Consider the following 22,776-nt stretch of genomic DNA (forward strand, 5'->3'; position numbering starts at 1 on the left):
ACTCTGTCTCTTTCTCTCTGTATCTGCTGTGTCTTCAGACCACTATAGAGGAGATGGGCCTCTGCAAGGCACCGTCCCGTACAACCAGGCCCACGAACACCACACAGGAGGCTCCCATCACAGCTCTGACAGGGGCAGCAACAGCACCTTTGGTGAGACACTGATTTCCAGGATCATAGCAATAGGACAAATAAGTATTTGTTCTGCAGTATGTTCTAAGAGTTTGTTCGATTACCTCTGCAGGGAGCCAAAGTCATAAGAAGGGAATTCGCACCCCCAAACTGCCCAAAACTAACACAGTGAACCGGGGTGAACCTCTACACCCTTCCCCTGCCAAGCCCCCACCAAGCCAAAGCTGTGACGAATATACCCTGCCCATGGAAAAAAGCTTTAACCCAGATGCCCTATGCCCAATGCTTCCCTCGCGGATGTACCTGCATCCGGATGAGATGGAGGAAGAGGAGGCGGAGGAGGGGATGGATAGGTGTCCCACCCCCCCTGTCAGAGGGGCAGCCTCATCCCCTGAGGGTCTGTCCTACAGTCACCAGTCTACGGCAACTCTCACCCCCTCCCCCCAGGGAGACCAGCACAACGGCCTACACAATGGAACAGACCACCACAGGTAACTATGAGCCCAACTCACACTGCATCTCACTCCTCCCTGCTACAACCGTCAGCCATTTGTATTAATCAATGCTTTGATCCTTTCCCTTTTTCCCTTATTAGACAACACGTGGCCAGCCCCCCTCCTTCCCCGCTCCCCCTCTCCCCCCCACATACCTACGGCTACATCTCCAGCCCCCTGGCACTGGATACTGACGGCCAGGAGGAAGAGGAGGAGGAGGAGGATGAAGAAGAGGCAGGGGATGAGACGGATGCAGACATGGCACAGAGTCACTACCACCAGCACCAAAATAACCACCAGCCCCACCAGCAACTGCGCCACCACCAGCACCCCCGTTCCCCACGCAGGCTGCACCTCCGGGGGCTGGAGCAGACGCCGGCCTCCAGCACGGGGGACCTGGAGAGCTCCGTGACGGGCTCCATGATTAACGGCTGGGGCTCGGCCTCCGAGGAGGACAACGGCTCGTCAGGACGCTCCAGCGCAGTCAGCTCCTCAGACGGATCCTTCTTCACAGACGCAGACTTCGCCCAGGCTGTGGCCAACACTGGAGACTACACAGCAGGCCTACGCATGGCCAGGTTCCCAGAGGACACAGGACCAGCAGGTGAGGAGGAGAGAGGGGCAGGAAACTGGGTCAGGGGAAAATATCAGAAATAAAATTCATAGATATGCCTTCTTAGATAAACTTTCATGGACTGACTGTTTGTCTGTTACCTCAGGGCGAAGGCACCAGCGTCCCAGCAGCCCACTGTCCACAGACAGCAACATGAGCTCTGCAGTGATGCAGAAGAGACCGCCCAAGAGGCACAAGCAGCACCAGGCCCAGGCTGGCCACCAAGGTCACCAGAAGAGGAACGACTTCACAGACGGTAAGGGACTGGGTCTGAGACATGGGTCACTGCATGGAACAGCTCTCACATTGACTTCTGTAGATATACAGTACATATGCCTTGGTGAATAAAGTTCCAATTTCCATGTCTGTGTTCTTCTCTCCTCAGACTCATGCATGCCCTTGAAGTCCCCTAGTCACATGTCGCGGTGTGGCTATGAGGTGAGAGGTGCCACGCTCCCGAGGATTGGCTCTGGGGAGGGTCGGGGCCGGAGAGGGAGTGCAGGAGGCCAGAGGACCAGAGAGGGCTCTGTAGAGAGACGGGAGGGCCAGGACAAGAACAGGACTCCACAGGGAGGCAAGGGGAGTAGCAAAGCCCATCAGCCACCAGGTACTTACTGCAATGTAGTTTACTTCCAATGTGGTTTGTGTGTTGGAACAAAGTACAAATATAAGCTTTATAACATTATGCTTGTATGTGGTTCCTACATGTCAAAATAAATCCCCTTGAAAACTAGATGATTCATCACAATGGAGTTTATCCAGCACAAACTAAGTAGAATGTGTTTAACCAACCACCATCTCTCTCTGTCTCAGGTTCTGAGGACATCCCCCCGTACAGCAGGCCCTCCTTCCCCTCGGTGCAGGGCCAGAGCCAGGCTCAGAGCTCCTCCAGCTCCATGTCCTCCCGGGGCTCAGGAGGACGGAGGAGAGATGGGGCCCGCAGGAACCCCACAGACACACTGCCCAGCATCACAGGCTTCCAGACCCAGGAAGAGGAGCTAGAGGTGAGAACAAGATACTCATAAAAGTGTCCATTTACTAGTTTCCAAGAGTTGAAAATCTAGTATGTCTATGATCTTCTTTTTATGGCAATTATTCAAGAGGTTATATTATAAACTTGTGTCTTGAGTCTACAGCTTCTGGAGAGCTGAGGATCATGGGAGAAGAAAAGGAAAGGGGATCTGACATCACAATTCAGTGACTATTATGTAAATTACTTTTCATATCATACAGAACAAAAAAAACGGAACAATATTGAATATTTGTTTTTCTTATTACAATTTCTCATTCGATGTCCATCTTCCAGGAAAAAAGAAAGTGAGAAAAAAGGTGCAATCGTGTTTGAGTGTGTTAACTCACTGGTATGAAGCACCATTAGATCATTGTTTACTTGACTTGTTGGTAGAGAACTGGCTTCCATTCGCCTCGATGAAAGTAGTCACAGCCTCAATGAAAGTACATGCACATTAGATGGCTGTTGTCAGTGTATACAGGTACCTTGTCTTGGACCACCTGATGTGGTACATGTCTGTTGCCCCTGTAATTAATATTTGGACATCACTATCCATCTTGTAAATTGTTTGTTAATTTTACTGCCACAAAAATTGCTACAATGGGAATTTTACATTTGTTTTTAATGTATTTTTGTAATGCACTGTTATTGTTTTGTTATTGATGTTGGTCTTGTCAATGTGCATTATTTGTTCTACTTTGGTTTCAAAAGCACAATCACTTAACTTTATTTTAAACTATTGTTATCTATGACCTTCCGTCATACAAGAGGAACAATGATACAAATGATCTTGTTAATCGTTGTCTATATACACGATTGGACCAGTGTTATGTGTCTTAATATTCTGTTTCTGTTAGGGGTTGGGATGGAAACTTAACTCCCCTGTCTAGTTTAGGTTTAATTCAAACCACTGTGTTCATTTGGACTCAAGGGGACACTGCCCAAAGCAGTGTCCCCTTGAGATTTATTATGACACAAACTACTGTGTTAATCGGACTATACTCTCATGTCTAAAATTGCACTTATGAGGAAGTGAGAGAGACAGTAGACAAGCTGACGGATACATTGTACCAATAGAGAAGGGTGAGGAAGCCCCATTAGTAGGAGTCTCCCCATCAGTAGGGAACGTTGATGGATACATCCTGGAAAATGGATTTCTCCATGCCTGATGATGGATAGCGTTTTCTCCATGAGCAACCAGTACACAGTGACACATCCACCATTGTTTCCCAGCAAGACAGAGGGCAGAGGAAAGTGACATTAATACTTACCCTAAAGAAGGACTCTATTACAGAAAGAGGACAACAGGTGACAAAAGACTGGGACTTGAAAATCATGCTGCTTGGCGATGGACCAGCATGTTGGGTTTAGGTTCTTTATGGCTACATCTAGGCCAAGCTTTGGGTACATTTTTTGGTACATCTACAAAATGTGTAAAACATTGTTCGCTGAGGACACCTGACATTTGTTTGGAGTTTGACATGTTTTAAAGAATTGCAACTATGTTCATGATGTCAGCCATGTTATGTCATTACTGAGTATGTTATAAACGGGGATGAAAAAAAATATTGTCATTTTTACCACATTATTTATTATTAAAATGTCTTCAAATGACAGTGTCCACTTGGAATTTTTTTGTGGTTCAATCTTTGTTCACTTGTTAGGTTAATACCTTACTTCTCTAGCATTTCACCAGTCAATACATCCTAACACAAGGTTGAAGTGAAGAAGGAAAATGGAAGAAGAAGAGGAAGAGGGAGAGGCACCCAAAAGTCTGTTCTTTATGGGAATGTGATGACACGCTGCTTAATTAACCTCACTCATGAACCCTTGTGGTTAATTAACAGAGCAGCTGTGTGCTGTCAAAGGGAAAGAGATGCTCTGAAGCCGAGCACAGGTGTGGCTCTGTGTGTGTGCCATGTATGTGTGTATGTGTAGTGGGGGGGGTGGATAGCAGTCAAAACTACAGCTACGAGCGGCAGCCAAAATTATTCTCTTTGTCCTCCTCAGAGCGCAAGATTGTGATGGAGAGAAAGAACCTGTCCATCAGCCACCCACACACAGATTCCTCCAGAAAGATTCTAATGTGTTCATATTGTTTAACTGTAAGTACATCTCTGCATAATCAGCGAGAGCAGAGCAGGAGACAGATGCTGAGCTGCTGGAAGTCCTATCACTGATTGAACTACACAATTGCATTCCATGAGAGATGGGACAGGTTGCTGTTATTAGCTGGAGCTTCTCTCTCCTCTCTCCATCAGAGTGGAATGAAACCAGTGTCCCGGCAGCTGTACAGGGCTGTCTGTAAAGGCTAGCTACCTACATTAACATCATCAGCCCCAGTCACCACAGTGCTAATTCAGTGCCATAAAGGGTCGACACAATTAACCCAGAAAGACCACACTGTAGCCTCCTCTGCTTCTAGCCCACTCTATCTGCCTCCTCTATGTAATTCCCTGTGGTCCCGCAGTAGGACCTGCTGATTGAGTCATACTCTATCCTGATTGCTCTTTCCATTAATTAGGTAATCATCTATATTTCCCCTGCGCAATTCTCTTGTCTGTGGGAATGGATGACTCAGATTTACTGCTTTAAGTTACAGTAACAGTAAAGTGGAGAGGCCTTATGCCAGTTTTTTACCGACTCATCTGGTGGGCCCCACTTAAATTCTATATTGCATACTTATCAAGATATTGAAGTAACTCAGTTTAAAGGTCCAATAGAGCCGGGATTTTTAAAATCTCAATATCAAATAATTTTGGGGTAATAATTAAGTAACTTACTGTGATTGTTTTAAATGAAAATTGTCAAAAATAAACAAAATAGCTTCTTAGCAAAGAGCAATTTCTCAGCAGGAATTTTGCTAGGACTATCTGGGAGTGGTCTGAGTGGGGAGGGTAAAACTGAAAACGAGCTGTTATTTGCAGAGAGGTTTGGAACTCTCTTGTTGGTCTATTAACTAATCTACCGCCCAGTGATTCCATCCCAGCAAGATAAGCAGAACTTTAAGGCAGCCTTTTCAAACAGCTCTTACTCTAAAAGGGCATTATCATCATTTCCCCAATTTAACAGTTTTATTCCAAACTCATAGTTCGTAAATATATACACTCAGTGGCCAGTTTATTAGATACACAACCCCATTCACGAAAATGGTTCACTCCTACAGACAGTGAGTCATGTGGGTGTGGCTTGCTATATAAAGCAGGCAAACAGGGATTGAGGCATTCAGTTACTGATTGAACGTTAGAATGGGCAAAAACGAGTGACCTAAGCGACTTGAGAGTGGTATGATCGTCGGTGCCAGGCGCATTGGTTCCAGTGTCTCAGAAATGGCCGGCATTCTGGACTTTTCACGCACAAGAGTGTTTGGGGTTTACTGAGAATGGTGTGACAAACAAAAAAATATCCAGTCAGCGGCAGTCCTGTGGGTGAAAACAGCTCGTTGGTGAGAAGTTGAAGGAGAATGGCAAGAATCGTGCAAGCCAACAGGCGTGCCACAAACAGGCAAATAAAGGCGCAGTACAACAGTGTTGTGCAGAATGGCATCTTCGGAAGGCGAAACTCGTAGGGCTTTGTCACGGATTAGCTATTGCAGCAGACGACCACACCGGGTTCCACTCCAGTGGGCACGTGATCACCAACACTGGACAATTGAGGAGTGGAACATTTAAAAAAAAAAATCGGACAAATCTTGGTTCCTGTTGTATCATGTTGATGGCAGAGTCAGGATTTGGGTATGCATTCCATGGCCCCTTCCTGACTGGTGTCAATGGTACAGGCAGGTGGCGGTATTAGGGAATGTTGTCCTGGCACACATTAGGTCCCTTGATAACAATTGAGCAAAGTTTCCATGCCCCAAAGAATTCAGGCTGTTATGGAGGCAAAGGGGGGCTGACCTGGTACTAGATGGGTGTACCTAATAAACTGGCCACTAAGTGTATAAAACACAGGGAAATCAGGTTTTTGACTGCACTGGGCCTTTAAGGGTACAAAATTCATAAGCAGCGTGTACACACACATACAGAACACACACACCCGTGGCCATCAGAGTAGTGTGCAGGCTTTGATGATGGATCACAGCTGAGTCGAGACACGCTTTTCCTGTCAACATCAGCAAATTAACAGAGTCTATCCATCTTCATTATGCCCTAGTGTGGACAGCCTCAGATGCCGCTACCCAGGGAGAGGGGCATTACTTTAGAGCAGTCCTGAGAGACTGGAACTGTTGCCTGGCTTCCATTGGCCTGAAACTACAATGGAACCACATGGTTGCATTTATAGAGAGGAGAGACCTCTTCAACAACTTACAGTCAAATTCAAAGGGCGAACCCACTAACGCAGAGCGCTGCTTAAACGTGGACAGTAGTGATCTTTAATGTGATGAATACCGCTTGATTTTCTGTCTCTCTGGGTTTCAGTTCTCGGTGATCACAGGTAGTCTAGTGCCAGGGTTTGGAATGCCATTTGGTCAGATATTAAAATCAATAACCTCTCATTTGCCACAGTTAACAGAATAAAGTCAATGGGCCATGATTGAAGTGTTTAGTCCTCCATCAGTATGTGTTCCTCGCCATCTATCTCCCTGGTGCTCCAGCAGGAAGGTCTACCCCAGTGCTGCAGCACTCAAATCAAAGTGAACAGGGATTACAGGAGGGGACTGAGCACGAACCCCTGAGGGGCCCCCAGGATCAGCGTGGCGGATGTGTTGTTACCTACCCTTACCACCTGCGGGTGGCCCGTCAGGATGTCCAGGATCCAGTTGTAGAGGGAGGTGTTTAGTCCCAGGGTTCTTAGCTTAGTGATGAGCTTTGAGGGCACTATGGTGTTGAACGCTGAGCTGTAGTCAATGAATAGCAGTCTCACATAGGTGTTCCTTTTGTCCAGGTGGGAAAGGGCAGTGTGGAGCGCAATAGAGATGCATCATCTGTGGATCTGTTGGGGCGGTATGCAAATTTGAGTGGGTCTAGGGTTTCTGGGACAATGGTGTTGATGTGAGCCATGACCAACCTTTCAAAGCACTTCATGGCTACAGACGTGAGTGCTACCGGTCGGTAGTCATTTAGGCAGGTTACCTTAGTGTTCTTGGGTACAGGGACTATGGTGGTCTGCTTAAAACTTGTTAGTATTACAGACTCGGACAGGGAGAGGTTGAAAAAATCAGTGAAGACACTTGCCAGTTGGTCAGAGCATGTTCGCAGTACACGTCCTGGTAATCCGTCTGGCCATGCGGCCTTGTGAATGTTGACCTGTTTAAAGGTCTTACTCACATAGGATGCGGAGAGCAGGATCACACAGTCTTCCGGAACAGCTGGTGCTCTCATACGTGTTTCAGTGTTACTTGCCTCGAAGCTAGCATAGAAGTAGTTTAGCTCGTCTCGTAGTCTAGTGTCACTGGGCAGCTCTCGGCTGTGCTTCCCTTTGTAGTCTGTAATGGTTTCCAAGCCCTGTCACATCCGACGAGCGCCAGAGCCGGTGTAGTACAATTTGATCTTAGTCCTATATTGACACTTTGCCTGTTCGATGGTTTGTCGGAGGGCATAGTGGGATTTCTTATAAGCTTCCGGGTAAGAGTCCCGCTCCTTGAAAGCGGCAGCTCTTGTCTTTAGCTCAGTGCGAATGTTGCCTGTAATCCAGCTCACAGCAGAGCAGCACTTCTCAGTAGGGGGAAGAGAGAGACAGAGAGAAAAAAGAGAGAGGGTAATCCCCTGTCACTTCCTCCTCTATTCTGCCCATGCAATTTAACCCACACACACTGCCTGCCTTCCCCATCCTCTCCCCTCTTTTCCCCTTCCATCCTTTCCCCTCATCCCTTTCCTCCATGCTGAGTCAATTAAACATTGACAAGAGGGATTTAATGCCCCTCTCTGCAGGCTCCCTCTCTCTTCAAATCCTACCTCAATCTCCAGAGGAAGATGAAATGGCTCTTAATTGTTGCTTTAATTTCTATGCCAAATCGTTTCCATGGAATCAGGCCATGCCCGCTCATCAAGACTGAGGCATTTGCAGGCAACCGTCACTTTACATGTATGAGTTTCTGGAACTTCTTATTTCATTTTGGTTTACCCCTTTTGAGTAACATACACTATATATATAACATTTTTGTGGACATCCCTTCAAATTTGTGGATTCGGCTATTTCAGCCACACCCATTGCTGACAGGTGTATAAAATCGAGCACACAGCCATGCAATTTCCATAGACAAACATTGGCTGTAGAATGGCCTTACTGTAGAGCTCAGTGACTATCAACGTGGCACAGTCAATTTTTAAATTGTTTTTATTTAACCTTTATTTAACCAGGTAGGCCAGTTGAGAACAAGTTCTCATTTACAACTGTGACCTGGCCAAGATAAAGGATGCTAGGTCGCAATGTCATACCTTTCCAACAAATCAGTTTATCAAATTTGTACCCTGATAGAGCTGCCCCGGTCAACTATAAGTGCTGTTATTGTGAAGTGGAAACGACTAGGAGCAACAACGGCTCAGCCGCGAAGTGGTGTGCTACACAAGCTCACAGAACAGGACCGCCGAGTGCTGAAGCGTGTAAAAATCGTCAGTCCTCAGTTGCAACACTAACTAGGAAGTTCCATACTGCCACTAGAAGCAACGTCAGCACAAGAACTGTTCGTCGGGTGCTCCACGAAAGGGGTTTCCATGGCCGAGCAACCGCACACAAGTCTAAGATCACCATGCGTAATGCCAAGTGTCGGCTGAATTGGTGTAAAGCTAGCTAAACTTTGAACTCTGGAGCAGTGGAAACACGTTCTCTGGAGTGATGAATCATGCTTCACCATCTAGCAGTCCGAGGGATGAATCTGGGTTTGGCGGATTTGAGGAGAACGCTACCTGCCCCAATGCTACAGCTTCAATGACATTCTAGAGATGATTCTGTGCTTCCAACTTTGTGGCAACAGTTTGGGCAAGGCCCTTTCCTGTTTCAGGATGACAATGCCTCCATGCATAAAGCGAAGTCCATACTAAAATGGTTTGTCGAGATTGCTGAAGAAGAACTTGACTGGCTTGAACAGAGCCCTGACCTCAACCCCATAAAACACCTTTGGGATGAATTGGAACGCTGAGGCCTAATCGCCCAACATCAGTGCCCGACCTCACTAATGCTCTTGTGGCTGAATAGAAGCAAGTCCCCGCAGCAATGTTCCAACATCTAGTCGAAAGCCTTCCCAGAAGAGTGGAGGCTGTTATAGCAGCAAAGGGCGACCAACTCCATATTAATGGCCATGATTTTGGAATGAGATGTTCGACGAGCAGGTGCCCACTTTTGTTCATGTAGTGTATGTTCTGTTTGATCATTCACACACAGCCATTCAACTCCCAAAATCAGTTGATAAAATGTAGATGATCTATCCTGTCAGTAGCAATATAATACATTGGTATATTCATGACTCTTTGTTCCATATCCTTCTATTTAGTTTTGACATTCCTGTGTATCTCTTTCTCTCTCTCTATATATATATATATATATACAGTATATATATGCCGGTGTCTACTCTGCTCGTGTTCATTTCCTGCTTCAGTGGAACAAGTCACTCCAGGAGTGGTTTGTGACAATCCCCCGAATACCAAGCTGGAGAGAGAACCCTCGAGTTGTCGCTTACTGTTTAAATTATTACCAGTAATGGTGCCAGTGGTGTGGAGCCACTCACAGTCCTCTGTACCTTCATTACACCATTTAGGAATAGGAGAGGAGTGGGGGGACAGACATTTCTTCTCCCTGTTATTTCAATCTACTAAAATATCATGAAATGAGCACGTCAGCATTCCCAGAAATGTTACCATCCAATTATAATGCTATTTCTGCATGCTGTTTGTTGTTGTTTATAGATTGTATGCAAATGTAAACCTTATGCATGTGCTCCAGGACAATGAACCAAATGCAATCCATCATGGTATACAAGAATTATGCAGTCTATTTAACAAATCTAAATGCACATGACTCTACAAGCTCTGCCATTATGACAGGCAGGCAGACAGACAGAGATGCAGACAGACAAGTAGGCAGACAGAGAGGTCATACGGTACACAAATCTATGAGGACATTGACATATCATTGTATTACCCTCCAGTCCCACATTGAAAGCAGTGTCAACGTAAATCCACATATAGCCCATGCAGCCCCAGGGAATCACACCTCATAGTTGACCTTCACAATGCACTAGGAGCAGGTCATATGGTTAGAGACCTGACCTAAAGCGCTGGTGCCAAAGCAAACCATGTTTTAGAAACCATGTGTTTTTGATGTCTGTGTGTGTGTGTGTGTGTGTGTGTGTGTGTGTGTGTGTGTGTGTGTGTGTGTGTGTGTGTGTGTGTGTGTGTGTGTGTGTGTGTGTGTGTGTGTGTGTGTGTGTGTGTGTGTGTGTGTGTGTGTGTGTGTGTGTGTGTATGCACCACGCATTTTTGTGTTTGCATGCATGTGTGTGTCTGCGCATGTGTTTGTGTGTCTGCGTGGTGGTGTGTGTGCTTGCATGCATGTATGTGTGTGTGCACGTGTGTGTGTGTGGCACCTTAATTGGGGAGGATGAACTCATAGTTATGGCTGGAACGGAGTTATTGAATGGAATCAAACACATGCATGTATTTGATACCACTCCATTCACTCCATTCCAGCCATTATTATGATCCGTCCTCCCCTCACCAGCCGACTGTGCACGTGTGAGTGTGTGTATGCGTGCGTGTGTGTGGATTTATTTATCTCAGCCTGTTTATCCTTGGGCTCATAAGTGATTAATGGTGGTCTTCATGTCACTTTTTATTTGATTAAAAGAGAGACATAGCAGCTGCTTTGAAATAAAAGCAGGTAACTAGGCCATCTGCTGTGTTATTTACCAAAACTAAACTTTAGCAGAAGTCAGACAGGCAGCTGGAGTAGTGACAGTTGACTCTACAGTACGTGAAATGGCTAGGAAATGAGTTCATTCATGAGCTAAAATGCCAAGAAAAATCTATTATTTTGAAAGACAGAAGCAAAAATCTGAATTTAAGATACTGTATGTCTGTCTGTGCTGCCTATTTTCTCAATGTTATTCTTCCATTTAGAGACAACGGGCTATTGGTTACTCTGAAATCCAGTGGCAAAGAAGGCCTTTGTCTTGGACAACTGCCTTATGTGTGTGTGTGTGTGTGTGTGTGTGTGTGTGTGTGTGTGTGTGTGTGTGTGTGTGTGTGTGTGTGTGTGTGTGTGTGTGTGTGTGTGTGTGTGTGTGTGTGTGTGTGTGTGTGTGTGTGTGTGTGTGTGTGTGTGTGTGTGTGTGTGTGTGTGTGTGTGTGTGTGTGTGTGTTTGTTTTACATTTTAACTTTATTTAACTAGGCAAGTCAGTTAAGAACAAATTCTTATTTACAATGACGGCCTACCGGGGAGCAGTGGGTTAACTGCCTTGTTCAGGGGCAGAACGACAGATTTTTACCTTGTCAGCTCGGGGATTCAATGGTTAGAGCCCAATGCTTTTAAAATGGCTGAAAGAGTGAAATTGAAGGCTGTCACCCCAGTAGGCCTACAGCACTTGATCAGAGCACACATCTACAGTACGTATCCGACATACAGAAATCCTGTCTCATAAATGATTTTATACGAAAGTATTTAAACTACAACATACTGTGTTATGGGGTTTTCATCTGTATTGCGTAATGGTACACAATGATTTCAAGCATGGTGACAATGCACAATGTATCACACAACACTGACTTCATGTTAATATATTGCCTATATTTCATATTGAGTGAAATGGCCTGTGTCACAGAGCCAGCATGGAAGTGCCCACTCCAGGGGGAGAGATTAATAATGACGGTGGGAGACAGAGACAAACTGGCCACTGAGGGAGCTGAAGATCAGAGGACCCCCAGTCTTTACCTACCCCTCCATCTGGGGTTAGGGTCTACATACCCTCGTCAAGAACCAGGCAAGCCTGTTGAAGTCCATGGCACAAAATCAGCTAAAAAATCTTATGTAAATCAGTGACGCCTTGCAACACGTCAAACCAATCAAATGCCTTGTTTGGGCAGAGGTGCTCACTAGATTAGTGTTGTAGGTACATCAGAGCGTGAGGATGGCCGAGAAATCGCAGATTAAAACCCAATCAAAATATATTGATATATGCCATGGTTGTGGTGAACCGTACAACTATAACAGAAACAAACATAACCTTTTGCAAGGTAAATCGTTTTTTATTGCGACCGGACTACACGATGGCTTTAGAAGAGATAACGGGACCTGTCACGCTGACTGATGGGTTTTTAAAAGCAGTATGTGGCCCCTGTTGCAATCTTCTACTCAAATATAAAAGAAGTGCCAATGACGTGGAAAGAATTGTCTGTTTGTGAGGGAAAGAGCAAGATTTAGAACGAAAAGATTTGCCGTGGCTGTCTTTACCCCCAGAAGTACCAATAATAGTTTCTGTTCAGGAAAGCACAGAGTCCGGTGAGAGGAGGCCTGCTGCTACCAGCTCTCACAGTCTCAGGTCAGATTTAGACGTTCATCCGTGCCTCTCAAACATCAAATTTCAAAGTTGTTCCAAACATCAATTTTCAAAGTGTTTAAGGTTAAGTTTAGGCATGAACTCTGAATGGTTAAGGTAAGGGTCAAGATTTAGGATAGGCTTAAAACAAACATATCAAAAACAACTTTCTATCGCTTGATTCGAAATTGCACCCTTTGGAATCAGATGCTTATTCGAAACCTATTTGAAGGTAACAGCACTCACTTTTGCCCCTAGCGGCTGGTTTTTGCATCACCTCCCGACGTCCTTAGACATGAAGGGACTTCGAATACTAACTTATATCACATGACCTGGCTGGCCTATTCAAGGACCCAGCCCCAGCGACAGATGACCAGCCACCAGATAAAGGAATTCAACCACTACAAGCACTGTATTTTGGTGCATCATCGACTTTAAGTGACAACAACGAAAGTGATCACCGCATATTTAAAGTAAGTGCTCTACGTTTCGAACAACATAGCTAATCTACAGCAAACTTTTATCAATGCAATTTGATTTGGCGGAGTGTGACGTTTTGTCTGTCGATTATCCAGAGCGTGTGACTGGTTTGCTCATGCTAACTTAGGTACACTCTATTACTGGGTAATTAAAAAAACTTTTGAGGTCATGAGAAGTATGAATTTAGGCAAAATGTGGGATTATTTACAAAAAGTTGTCGGAGGAGATCTCGTGCGACTTCTTTCTACATCGCTCAACCGAAAGCCGTCCAAGAAACATTTTTCAACAGAATCGCCGGAATGAATACACCCCTGATCACACGTAAACACAGTTCACGTTCATAGCAGCCACATACAGTGCCTAGCAAAAGTATTCATCCCCCTTGGCGTTTTTCCTTATTTTGTTGCATTACAGAGTGCTGTTGAGGCTACTGTAGACCTTCATTGCAAAACAGTGTGTTTTAATAAATGATTTGGTGATGTGAATATATTTAGTATATCTTTATCTAAAAAGTTTTTTAATGTTTCACTATTTTTTTAAATTAAATTTACTGAGGACGATGGTTCTCCCCTTCCTCCTCTGAGGAGCCTCCACTGCTTGAAATGTAACATCTAATCAAAATCTGGCCACTGGGAGCCAGTAGACAATTCAAAACATTTTTGCAACACAATATGATGGCTTGACTTTGGAGGTATGGCAATGCGAGACTAGGGCCCACCTGGGGTAATGGTGCTGTAGACTGGGGCCTCCACCCCCTCCACCTGGAGGTAATGGTTCTGTAGACTGGGGCCTCCACCCCCTCCACCTGGGGGTGATGGTGCTGTAGTCTGGGGCCTCTACCCCCTCCACCTGGGGGTATTGGTGCTGTAGACTGGGGCCTCCACCCCCTCCACCTGGGGTGATGGTTCTGTAGACTGGGACCCTCTCCACCTGGGGTAATGGTGCTGTAGACTGGGACCCCCTCCACCTGGGGGTAATGGTGCTGTAGACTGGGGCCTCCACCCCTCCACCTGGGGTAATGGTGCTATAGACTGGGGCCTCCACCCCCTCCACCTGGGGTAATGGTTCTGTAGACTGGGACCCCCTCCACCCCCTCCACTTGGGGTAATGGTGATGTAGACTGGGGCCTCTACCCCCTCCACCTGGGGTAATGGTTCTCTAGACTGGGACCCCCTCCACCCCTCCACTTGGGGTAATGGTGCTGTAGACTGGGGCCTCCACCCCCTCCACCTGGGGTAATGGTGCTATAGACTGGGGCCTCCACCCCCTCCACCTGGGGTAATGGTACTGCAGAATGGGGCCTCCACTCCCTCCACCTGGGGGTAATGGTACTGCAGACTGGGGCCTCCACCCCCTCCACCTGGTGGTAATGGTACTGCAGACTGGGGCCTCCACCCCCTCCACCTGGGGGTAATGGTACTGCAGACTGGAGCCTCCACCCCCTCCACCTGGAGGTAATGGTTCTGTAGACTGGGGCCTCCACCCCCCCACCTGGGGGTGATGGTGCTGTAGTCTGGGGCCTCTACCCCCTCCACCTGGGGGTATTGGTGCTGTAGACTGGGGCCTCCACCCCCTCCACCTGGGGTGATGGTTCTGTAGACTGGGACCCTCTCCACCTGGGGTAATGGTGCTGCAGACTGGGGCCTCCACCCCCTCCACCTGGGGGTAATGGTACTGCAGACTGGAGCCTCCACCCCCTCCACCTGGAGGTAATGGTTCTGTAGACTGGGGCCTCCACCCCCTCCACCTGGGGGTGATGGTGCTGTAGTCTGGGGCCTCTACCCCCTCCACCTGGGGGTATTGGTGCTGTAGACTGGGGCCTCTACCCCCTCCACCTGGGGTAATGGTTCTGTAGACTGGGACCCCCTCCACCTGGGGTAATGGTGCTGTAGACTGGCACCCCCTCCACCTGGGGGTAATGGTACTGCAGACTGGGGCCTCCACCCCTCCACCTGGGGGTAATGGTACTGCAGACTGGGGCCTCCACCCCCTCCACCTGGGGGTAATGGTACTGTAGACTGGGACCCCCTTCACCTGGGGTAATGGTGCTATAGACTGGGGCCTCCACCCCCTCCACCTGGGGTAATGGTACTGCAGACTGGGGCATCCACCCCCTGCACCTGGTGGTAATGGTACTGCAGACTGGGGCCTCCACCCCCTCCACCTGGTGGTAATGGTACTGCAGACTGGGGCCTCCACCCTCTCCACCTGGGGGTAATGGTACTGCAGACTGGGGCCTCCACCCCCTCCACCCGGGGGTAATGGTACTGCAGACTGGGGCCTCCACCCCCTCCACCTGGTGGTAATGGTACTGCAGACTGGGGCCTCCACCCCCTCCACCTGGGGGTAATGGTACTGCAGACTGGGGCCTCCACCCTTTCCACCTGGGGGTAATGGTACTGCAGACTGGGGCCTCCGCCCCCTACACCTGGGGGTAATGGTACTGCAGACTGGGGCCTCCACCCCCTCCACCTGGGGGTAATGGTACTGCAGACTGGGGCCTCCGCCCCCTACACCTGGGGGTAATGGGACTGCAGACTGGGGCCTCCACCCACTACATCTGGGTGTAATGGTACTGCAGACTGGGGCCTCCACCCCCTCTACCTGGGGGTAATGGTACTGCAGACTGGGGCCTCCACCCCCTCCACCTGGGGGTAATGGTACTGCAGACTGGGGCCTCTACCCCCTACACCTGAGGGTAATGGTGCTGTAGACTGGGACCTCCATCCTCTCCTTCCCTCCGTCGTCTGCTGTCCTGTGGCCCATGTAATCACATCACACAAGATTACTGTTCAAACTTTGCAATTAGCCAAATTTCATGACTCATTAATGAGCTGTTCTAGCTCCAAGGCCACGGCTCTACAGAATCATTTCAAAGGTTTTGTCCACACACGGAATGGCAACACTGAATAGAGGAAAGGTGTTAAACATGATGGATGACTAAGCTGACATGGTTAATCGTTATTGCAATGGGTGTAAAGAAGGGTAATATTACAGAAATGTTAAGGAAAGGATGCGGGGTGGAATACGTTATAGCTTCCATTTCTGTCATTAGAGTTGTGTCCTGTTCCTCTGTGTTTGGCCAGTAGGAACAGCCAGGCTTAGCCCAGAGAGATGAGAGATGTACCGTATGTGACAGAGGCTGGAGCCAATGCAGTATGCAACAGTGATTTGGATAGTTGTAGTAGAAATGTGATCTCATGTAGCAGTTGTGATTCATTAGGTGTAGAGTGTACATTATATGATATGACAAATGGAGTTGAAAGGCAACGATGCCCAAGGAAAAGCCACCATAACTCTATAAATCAATGCAATTGCATTTATTGAATGCAGTAAATGAGCTACAGTATGTAGACTGCTAACGACAAACATGTCTGAAATGTAATCACCACTGAATTCACATGCATCTTCAAAATCCCATCAAGATGATGGAAAATAACTGGAATAAAGGAGAGAATCATCGTCGTAATCTTTCGTTGTATCATGAAGTCCCCAAATCGCCGATGCTAGAGTTGTGTTCAATATTTTCTTGGTAAATGGATAACTCTGACATTTCCTCCAGTGAGTAAATGTGTTCTGGTGTAGGAAAAAAGAGAGTGAAGGGATGGATGCATAAAAATGGAGTAATAATTATTTAATTTTCCCATTAGCTCTGACTAAGACCGATTTAACACGGAGACGCTTGAGAGAGGGAGACCGAGTATTGTTCTTATTCATATGTAACTAATCTCTGATCCTGTTAAAAGTGTATGCATTATGCTAATGTGGAGCTTATAAGTGTTTGCACATAATGTCCTAATGGGAAAATCAGTATTAAGAAAATCAGCATTAACATTTATCATATGAGGAGAATATCTTGGACCATCAACTCAAATGCATAGCACAGAGACTCATGGTTGATTCCACATACACATTTTATTTGTATCATAGGATTGGCCACACTGTACGTGTATTCCTGAGGGCAGACCGGACTCTGGCAGGTAGAGTTTTTACAGGTGGAGCCAATACAAAGAACAACCAGAAAAGAACCATACAAAGAAGGGAATCAAAACACTTCATTGTGAATCTCGTAGGCAAAAACTAGCAACCAGCTGCCCTCCGTGACTGGTTACAGTGTTAAGGATATCCTCACTTGGCAAGGGGCTCACTATGCCTAGGTAACCATACGTGTCCTGATGAGCGTTCATCTGTTACCAGTCTGTTACCAGGGTGATAAAGGGGCCACATTATACTGCACCAGTAGGATTAAAACAGACGGCCATCACATCTATGATGGGTCTATTATTATAATCTAATTGCATATTGTTGTTAATCATGCTTGCTAGTCACCCAGAGCTCTGGAAACCCAGTCTGGGATTAGCTAGATTTCTAAAGGCCAATATCTCTTCATTTTAAGACCTGTCTCACTGTGTTATCACTCTATCCCCATGGGTAACACTGACAGAGTCCATCTGTGCACACAGCTGTCCACACCTGACCACACCTGAGTGGTGCTCTGTGGGCCCAACACCTCCCTATCAACAACTAGCTATTGTCCTCTGCCTCTGCATGAACAGTTCCATTTTGAATGTTACACATAGATGGTTTAAATGTATTGATTATTCTGAACTGTCATTATTTGGAAGGTTCCAAGTACTGCTGTCTCACTGTAATGGGCATATAGTGTATGGGCAACATTGCACATCTGCCACATCATCCCCACGGACCACTGCAGATTGAAAAACAAAACATCATAACATGTGGGCGTCTTTTTCATTTCTGAATTTCTTTGTGTTTCTTATATCTCTCAATACATCTGTCTCTGAAAACCATTTACTGTGTCAAATATTATATTTCTTAAATGTAAGGTATATTATAGACACTCCTCTTCATCATTCTTCTCTGAGCCTCAGCTGATGACTTTGTGCTTATCATCACAAAACGCTCTGTGCAAAGTAAACAACAATACAGTAGTTTCATCAAAATTAAGCAATATTTCGAGCATTTATGAAAAACAAATGTGGCACCACAGTCCATCAACTCACAATGTAAAATGACAAGTAAACGAGACAACTTCAATGTCAGAATTTGGCTTGCATAGCAAAGAAAAAAATTGAAAAACTGAAAATACAAAACCTATTTACAGGAAATGCAAGTCCTTTCACTTTCATGAGTCAATAGCTTAACTGTAGGGATTTTTATTTTTCATTAATGTGGAGTGAGTTTCTGTACATCATGTGACATGAAATAGGAGGGGCATGTGATATACAGTATATTCTTTTGGAAGGAGGGATGAAAGTAACACTGTAAAAAGAACACTGAGATGTGTGTCTGTGTGTCTGTACATCACATTTACAGCTCTGCGTTTCTCTCTGGCTCCCTCTTTCTCTCTCTTTCATCTTCCAGCCTTCTCTTTATATTCCATCCTGTAGCATTCGCAGAGGGGAAATCTCATTGCACTTATAGACAAGGTGTCCTGGGACAGGCAGCACTGGAGGGTCCGACTCACAAAGACTCTGAGAGATGAAGACACACAGACAGACAAAAGTGTGAATACAGTATATCACATATAACCAACAGAAAATTGCTTCACACCAACCAGAAACAATACCATTGTGTGACTACGGAGAGCCTGAATACATACATCGTTCTCCATAGCTATGCTCGGTGCTGTTGGGAGGCGGGTGGATGTTGTGTGGAAGGTCTGTGCCCGCCCCAGCCGCAGCCCTGTGGCGTGTCCTGCCCAGAGTGGCCATGTTAGAGGATCTGCCGCTCCAGGAGGCCATATGCTGCCGCTCCAGCGTTGAGACCATACACTCCTCTGGGGGATCCGAGCCCCCAGACGCCCATGACCCGTGCAGCCTTGCCCCCACACTGTGGACAGGCTCAGGGGTAGGAGAGGCCACTGAGGAGGGAGAGGAGGACATAAGGCACTGGTTAATACTGCTCCCAAGATGGGTTATACACAGCGGCCTTTGTAATCGGTTGAACATGTCACAGAGATCAGCATGGCTATATACACTGAGTGGACAAAACATTCTATAACATAGATTGACCAGGTGAAAACTATGAACCCTTATTGATGTCACTTAATAAATCCACTTCAATCAGTGTAGATGAAGGGGAGGAGACAGCCTTTTATGGCTGCAGTCCCGTTAACGGGATCGATATGACAACAGCCAGTCGAAGTGCAGGGCGCCAAATTCAAAAAACAGAAATCTCATAATTAAAATTCCTCAGACATTCATGTGTCTTATATAATTTTAAAGGTAATCTTGTTGTTAATCCCACCAAAGTGTCCGATTTCAAATAGGCTTTTCAGCGAAAGCACTACAAACGATTATGTTAGGTCACCACAAAACCACAATAACCACAGCCATTTTTCCAGCTAAAGATAGCTTTCACAAAAACCAGAATAGAGATAAAATGTATCACTAACCTTCGATTATTTTCATCAGATGACACTCATAGGACTTCATGTTACACAATACATGCATGTTTTGTTTGATTAAGTTCATATTTATATAAAAAAATCTGAGTTTACATTGAGGCGTTAGATTCACTAGTTGCAAAAACATCAAGTGACTTTGCATAGCCACATCGTTTCAACAGAAATACTCAACATAAATATAAATTATAATACAAGTAATACACATAGAATTATAGATATACCTCTCCTTAATGCAACTGCTGTGTCAGATTTCAAAAAAACTTTACGGAAATATAAACCATGCAATAATCTGAGACGGAGCTCAGATGATTAGCCAAATTAGCCACCATGTTGGACTCAACAGAAACCAGAAAATACATGATAAATGTTTCCTTACCTTTGATGAATTCATCAGAATGCAGTCCTAGGAATCCCAGGTCCACAATAAATGCTTGATTTGTTCGTTAATGTCTGTTATTTATGTCAAATTAGCTACTTTCGAATTGTTTACCAAACGCCCTAACCAAAGTCTCAAAGCGCGACCACTATAACGTGACGAAATGTCCAAACGTTCCGTTACAGTCAGTAGAAACATGTCAAACGATGTACTGAATCAATCTTTAGAATGTTGTTAACATACATCTTGAATAACGTTCCAACCGGAGAATTACATCGGCTTCAATTGAGAGATGGAACGGAGCTCACTCTCACGTGAACGCGCCAGTTCAATGCGTGGGCACCTCATGGCAGTGATTACTAATTTCTGTCTCCTTCAACCCCCCTTCACATTAGAGTCATCAGGCTTAGTAATATTGACTGTTGACATCTAGTGGAAGCCGTAGGAAGTGAAAACCCATGCATATCTCTCTGTATTTTCAATGAGAGCTTGGTTGAAAATATGGCACCCCCAGAAAAAAATCCAAACAGGAAGTGGAACTTCTCAGGTTTTTGCCTGCCATATGAGTTCTGTTAATCTCACAGACATAATTCAAACAGTTTTAGAAACTTTAGAGTGTTTTCTATCCAATACTAATAATAATATGCATATATTAGCAACTGAGACTGAGGAGCTGGCCGTTTACAATGGGCACCTTTTCATCCAAGCTACTCAATACTGCCCCTGCAGCCATAATAAGTTTTAAAGAAGGATTTTTAAGCCTTGAGACAATTGAGACAAGGATTGTGTATGTGTGCCATTTAGAGGGTGAATGGTCAAGACAAAATATTTAAGTGCCTTTGAACAGGGTATGGTAGTAGGTTCCAGGTGCACCGGTTTGCGTCAAGAACCGCAACACTGCTGGGTTTTTCATGCTCAACAGTTTCCCGTGTGTATCAAGAATGTTCCACCACCCCAAGAACATCCAGTCAACTTGACACAACTGTGGGAAGCATTGGAGTCAACATGTGCCAGCATCCTTGTTGAACGCTTTCGACACCTTGTAGTGTCCATGCCCCGACAAATTGAGTCTGTTCTGAAAGAAAATGAGGTTGTGCAACTCAATATTAAGAAGGTTTTCTTAATGTTTTGTACACTCAATGTAGTTCGCTATAAACCACATTCAACAAAGAGAGATCCCATCCACCTTCCCCATCTTTCTCTCTGTCTGTCCTCTCTGCCCCCTCACCCCATGTCTTACCATCTGTGGGGGAGTCTCTCCGGCGGGGCAGTGTCCCAACAGTTTCTGCCTGGGGTTTGCGTCCAGTGTGTGTGGCCCTCTGGTGATCGAGGCTCTGTGTACCCAGAGCACTGCTCTCTGTGGAGCCTGAGCTGACTGGTCGACCCCGCTGGGAGTAACCTTTACCTCCAGGGGGCGATGGAGAAAGGACAGGGACACAGGGACAGAGAATTAGGGAGACGCACAACATAGTTAATCAGTTTAGATTAGCAAGAAATGACTCATTATCATAGCTTTGCACTGCTAAACTATATGCTAGAAATTATTCAGTGTAGTACTAAAATGAACTCAAGTATGAAAAAATACATGTTGTAAATCAAATTAACTGAGGAGAGGAAGATAGAGGGGGTACAAATCAGTGCAAGAAACCTTCCTAGATAAGACTGTTTGTGCGGGTAGTATGGGTAAACGTTCACATCTTGACAGTTCAAGGTAAAGGATACGATGTGGTTATAATTCCTGGTCCAAGTGCATTGGACTTTCTGTGTGTGTGTGTGTGTGTGTGTGTGTGTTGGCCTGGTCTTTGCGGGAGAGGAGACAACGGAGAGACCATTGTAGAGATAAGCTGATCTAGCATAGCATTCTCCCCATAGAGGCAACACAGCAGATTACTGCACATCACCTACTTTATCACAGACACACCACAGTATATTAGCACAGTTTCCCGTGTCTCAGCCAGCACGCCATACGTTCCATGATCTCCCTGACTAGGACTGAACCATGGTCTCACTCTCACCCACAACACAGATTAGTGGTCTACAAAAACACATCACACTTTTGACCTCTGGATCTGTCCCCACACCTTGTGCTCTCACTCTCCTCATAGCTTGCTTTTGATGTTAGACACTCTTCCGAGTCATTCGCTTTAGAGAGGCTAAAAGACTAAGTGTTTAGACAATATGGTCATAAACTTGAAATGGCTTTGAGTGATTGAACAAAAAAAACGAAATTAGATATTGTGGAGAAATGATTGCTTCCATCTGAAATCAAATAACTAGCCAGTTTAACGTTTCTTTATTTAATGGAGATGGATTTCACTCATGTGTCCACACCAGACTATAATACATCTTTCTCTTTCATTCAATTCCTTGTTCAAATTAATGAGTCTGAATATCACAATATGAAACAATCAGACAATTGGTTCTGAGTATGACACGATACGGTTGAGAAAATTGGAAATAATAAAACTGTCAGTCGAAACTGCACAATGAGCAAGGCATTTAGTCTCCGTAAGTGGTGACTGAATAAAACCATATTGCTATTGCCAATTTTTCTCACTGCTCCCAAATCTTTGTCATCCTGCTCGATGTAAAGACGTGTGCACCTGTCTGCACTGTGAAGAAATGTGGGGCATGATCTGAGTGTATGTATTTGTGTGTGTGTGTGTGTGTGTGTGTGTGTGTGTGTGTGTGTGTGTGTGTGTGTGTGTGTGTGTGTGTGTGTGTGTGTGTGTGTGTGTGTGTGTGTGTGTGTGTGTGTGTGTGTGTGTGTG

At 45.7% G+C, this 22,776-nt stretch overlaps 2 protein-coding genes across 7 annotated transcripts in view; one reads left to right on the forward strand and one right to left on the reverse strand.

Annotated features, from left to right (window-relative positions):
- The window catches only part of LOC139535481 (roundabout homolog 1-like), a 286,286-nt gene extending 282,422 nt beyond the window's left edge, over nucleotides 1-3,864 (forward strand). For both annotated transcript variants that reach the window (XM_071334917.1, XM_071334925.1), the window contains 7 exons: nucleotides 39-152; nucleotides 244-622; nucleotides 727-1,229; nucleotides 1,345-1,494; nucleotides 1,624-1,845; nucleotides 2,052-2,242; nucleotides 2,375-3,864. In XM_071334917.1, coding sequence (XP_071191018.1) covers nucleotides 39-152; nucleotides 244-622; nucleotides 727-1,229; nucleotides 1,345-1,494; nucleotides 1,624-1,845; nucleotides 2,052-2,242; nucleotides 2,375-2,389 — 1,574 coding nt within the window. In that variant the 3' untranslated portion in view covers nucleotides 2,390-3,864. The remainder of the gene's footprint in view (nucleotides 1-38; nucleotides 153-243; nucleotides 623-726; nucleotides 1,230-1,344; nucleotides 1,495-1,623; nucleotides 1,846-2,051; nucleotides 2,243-2,374) is intronic.
- Nucleotides 3,865-16,504: 12,640 nt separating this feature from the next.
- The window catches only part of LOC139535494 (roundabout homolog 2-like), a 270,018-nt gene continuing 263,746 nt past the window's right edge, over nucleotides 16,505-22,776 (reverse strand). For 3 of the 5 annotated variants that reach the window (XM_071334954.1, XM_071334937.1, XM_071334963.1), the window contains 3 exons: nucleotides 21,246-21,410; nucleotides 18,823-19,083; nucleotides 16,505-18,694 (listed from right to left, as the gene is read on the reverse strand). In XM_071334954.1, coding sequence (XP_071191055.1) covers nucleotides 18,693-18,694; nucleotides 18,823-19,083; nucleotides 21,246-21,410 — 428 coding nt within the window. In that variant the 3' untranslated portion in view covers nucleotides 16,505-18,692. The remainder of the gene's footprint in view (nucleotides 18,695-18,822; nucleotides 19,084-21,245; nucleotides 21,411-22,776) is intronic. The other 2 variants (XM_071334946.1, XM_071334973.1) reach the window with 1 other exon arrangement.

This window comes from Salvelinus alpinus, chromosome 1 (assembly GCF_045679555.1).
Source record: "Salvelinus alpinus chromosome 1, SLU_Salpinus.1, whole genome shotgun sequence".
Lineage (NCBI taxonomy): Eukaryota > Metazoa > Chordata > Actinopteri > Salmoniformes > Salmonidae > Salvelinus > Salvelinus alpinus.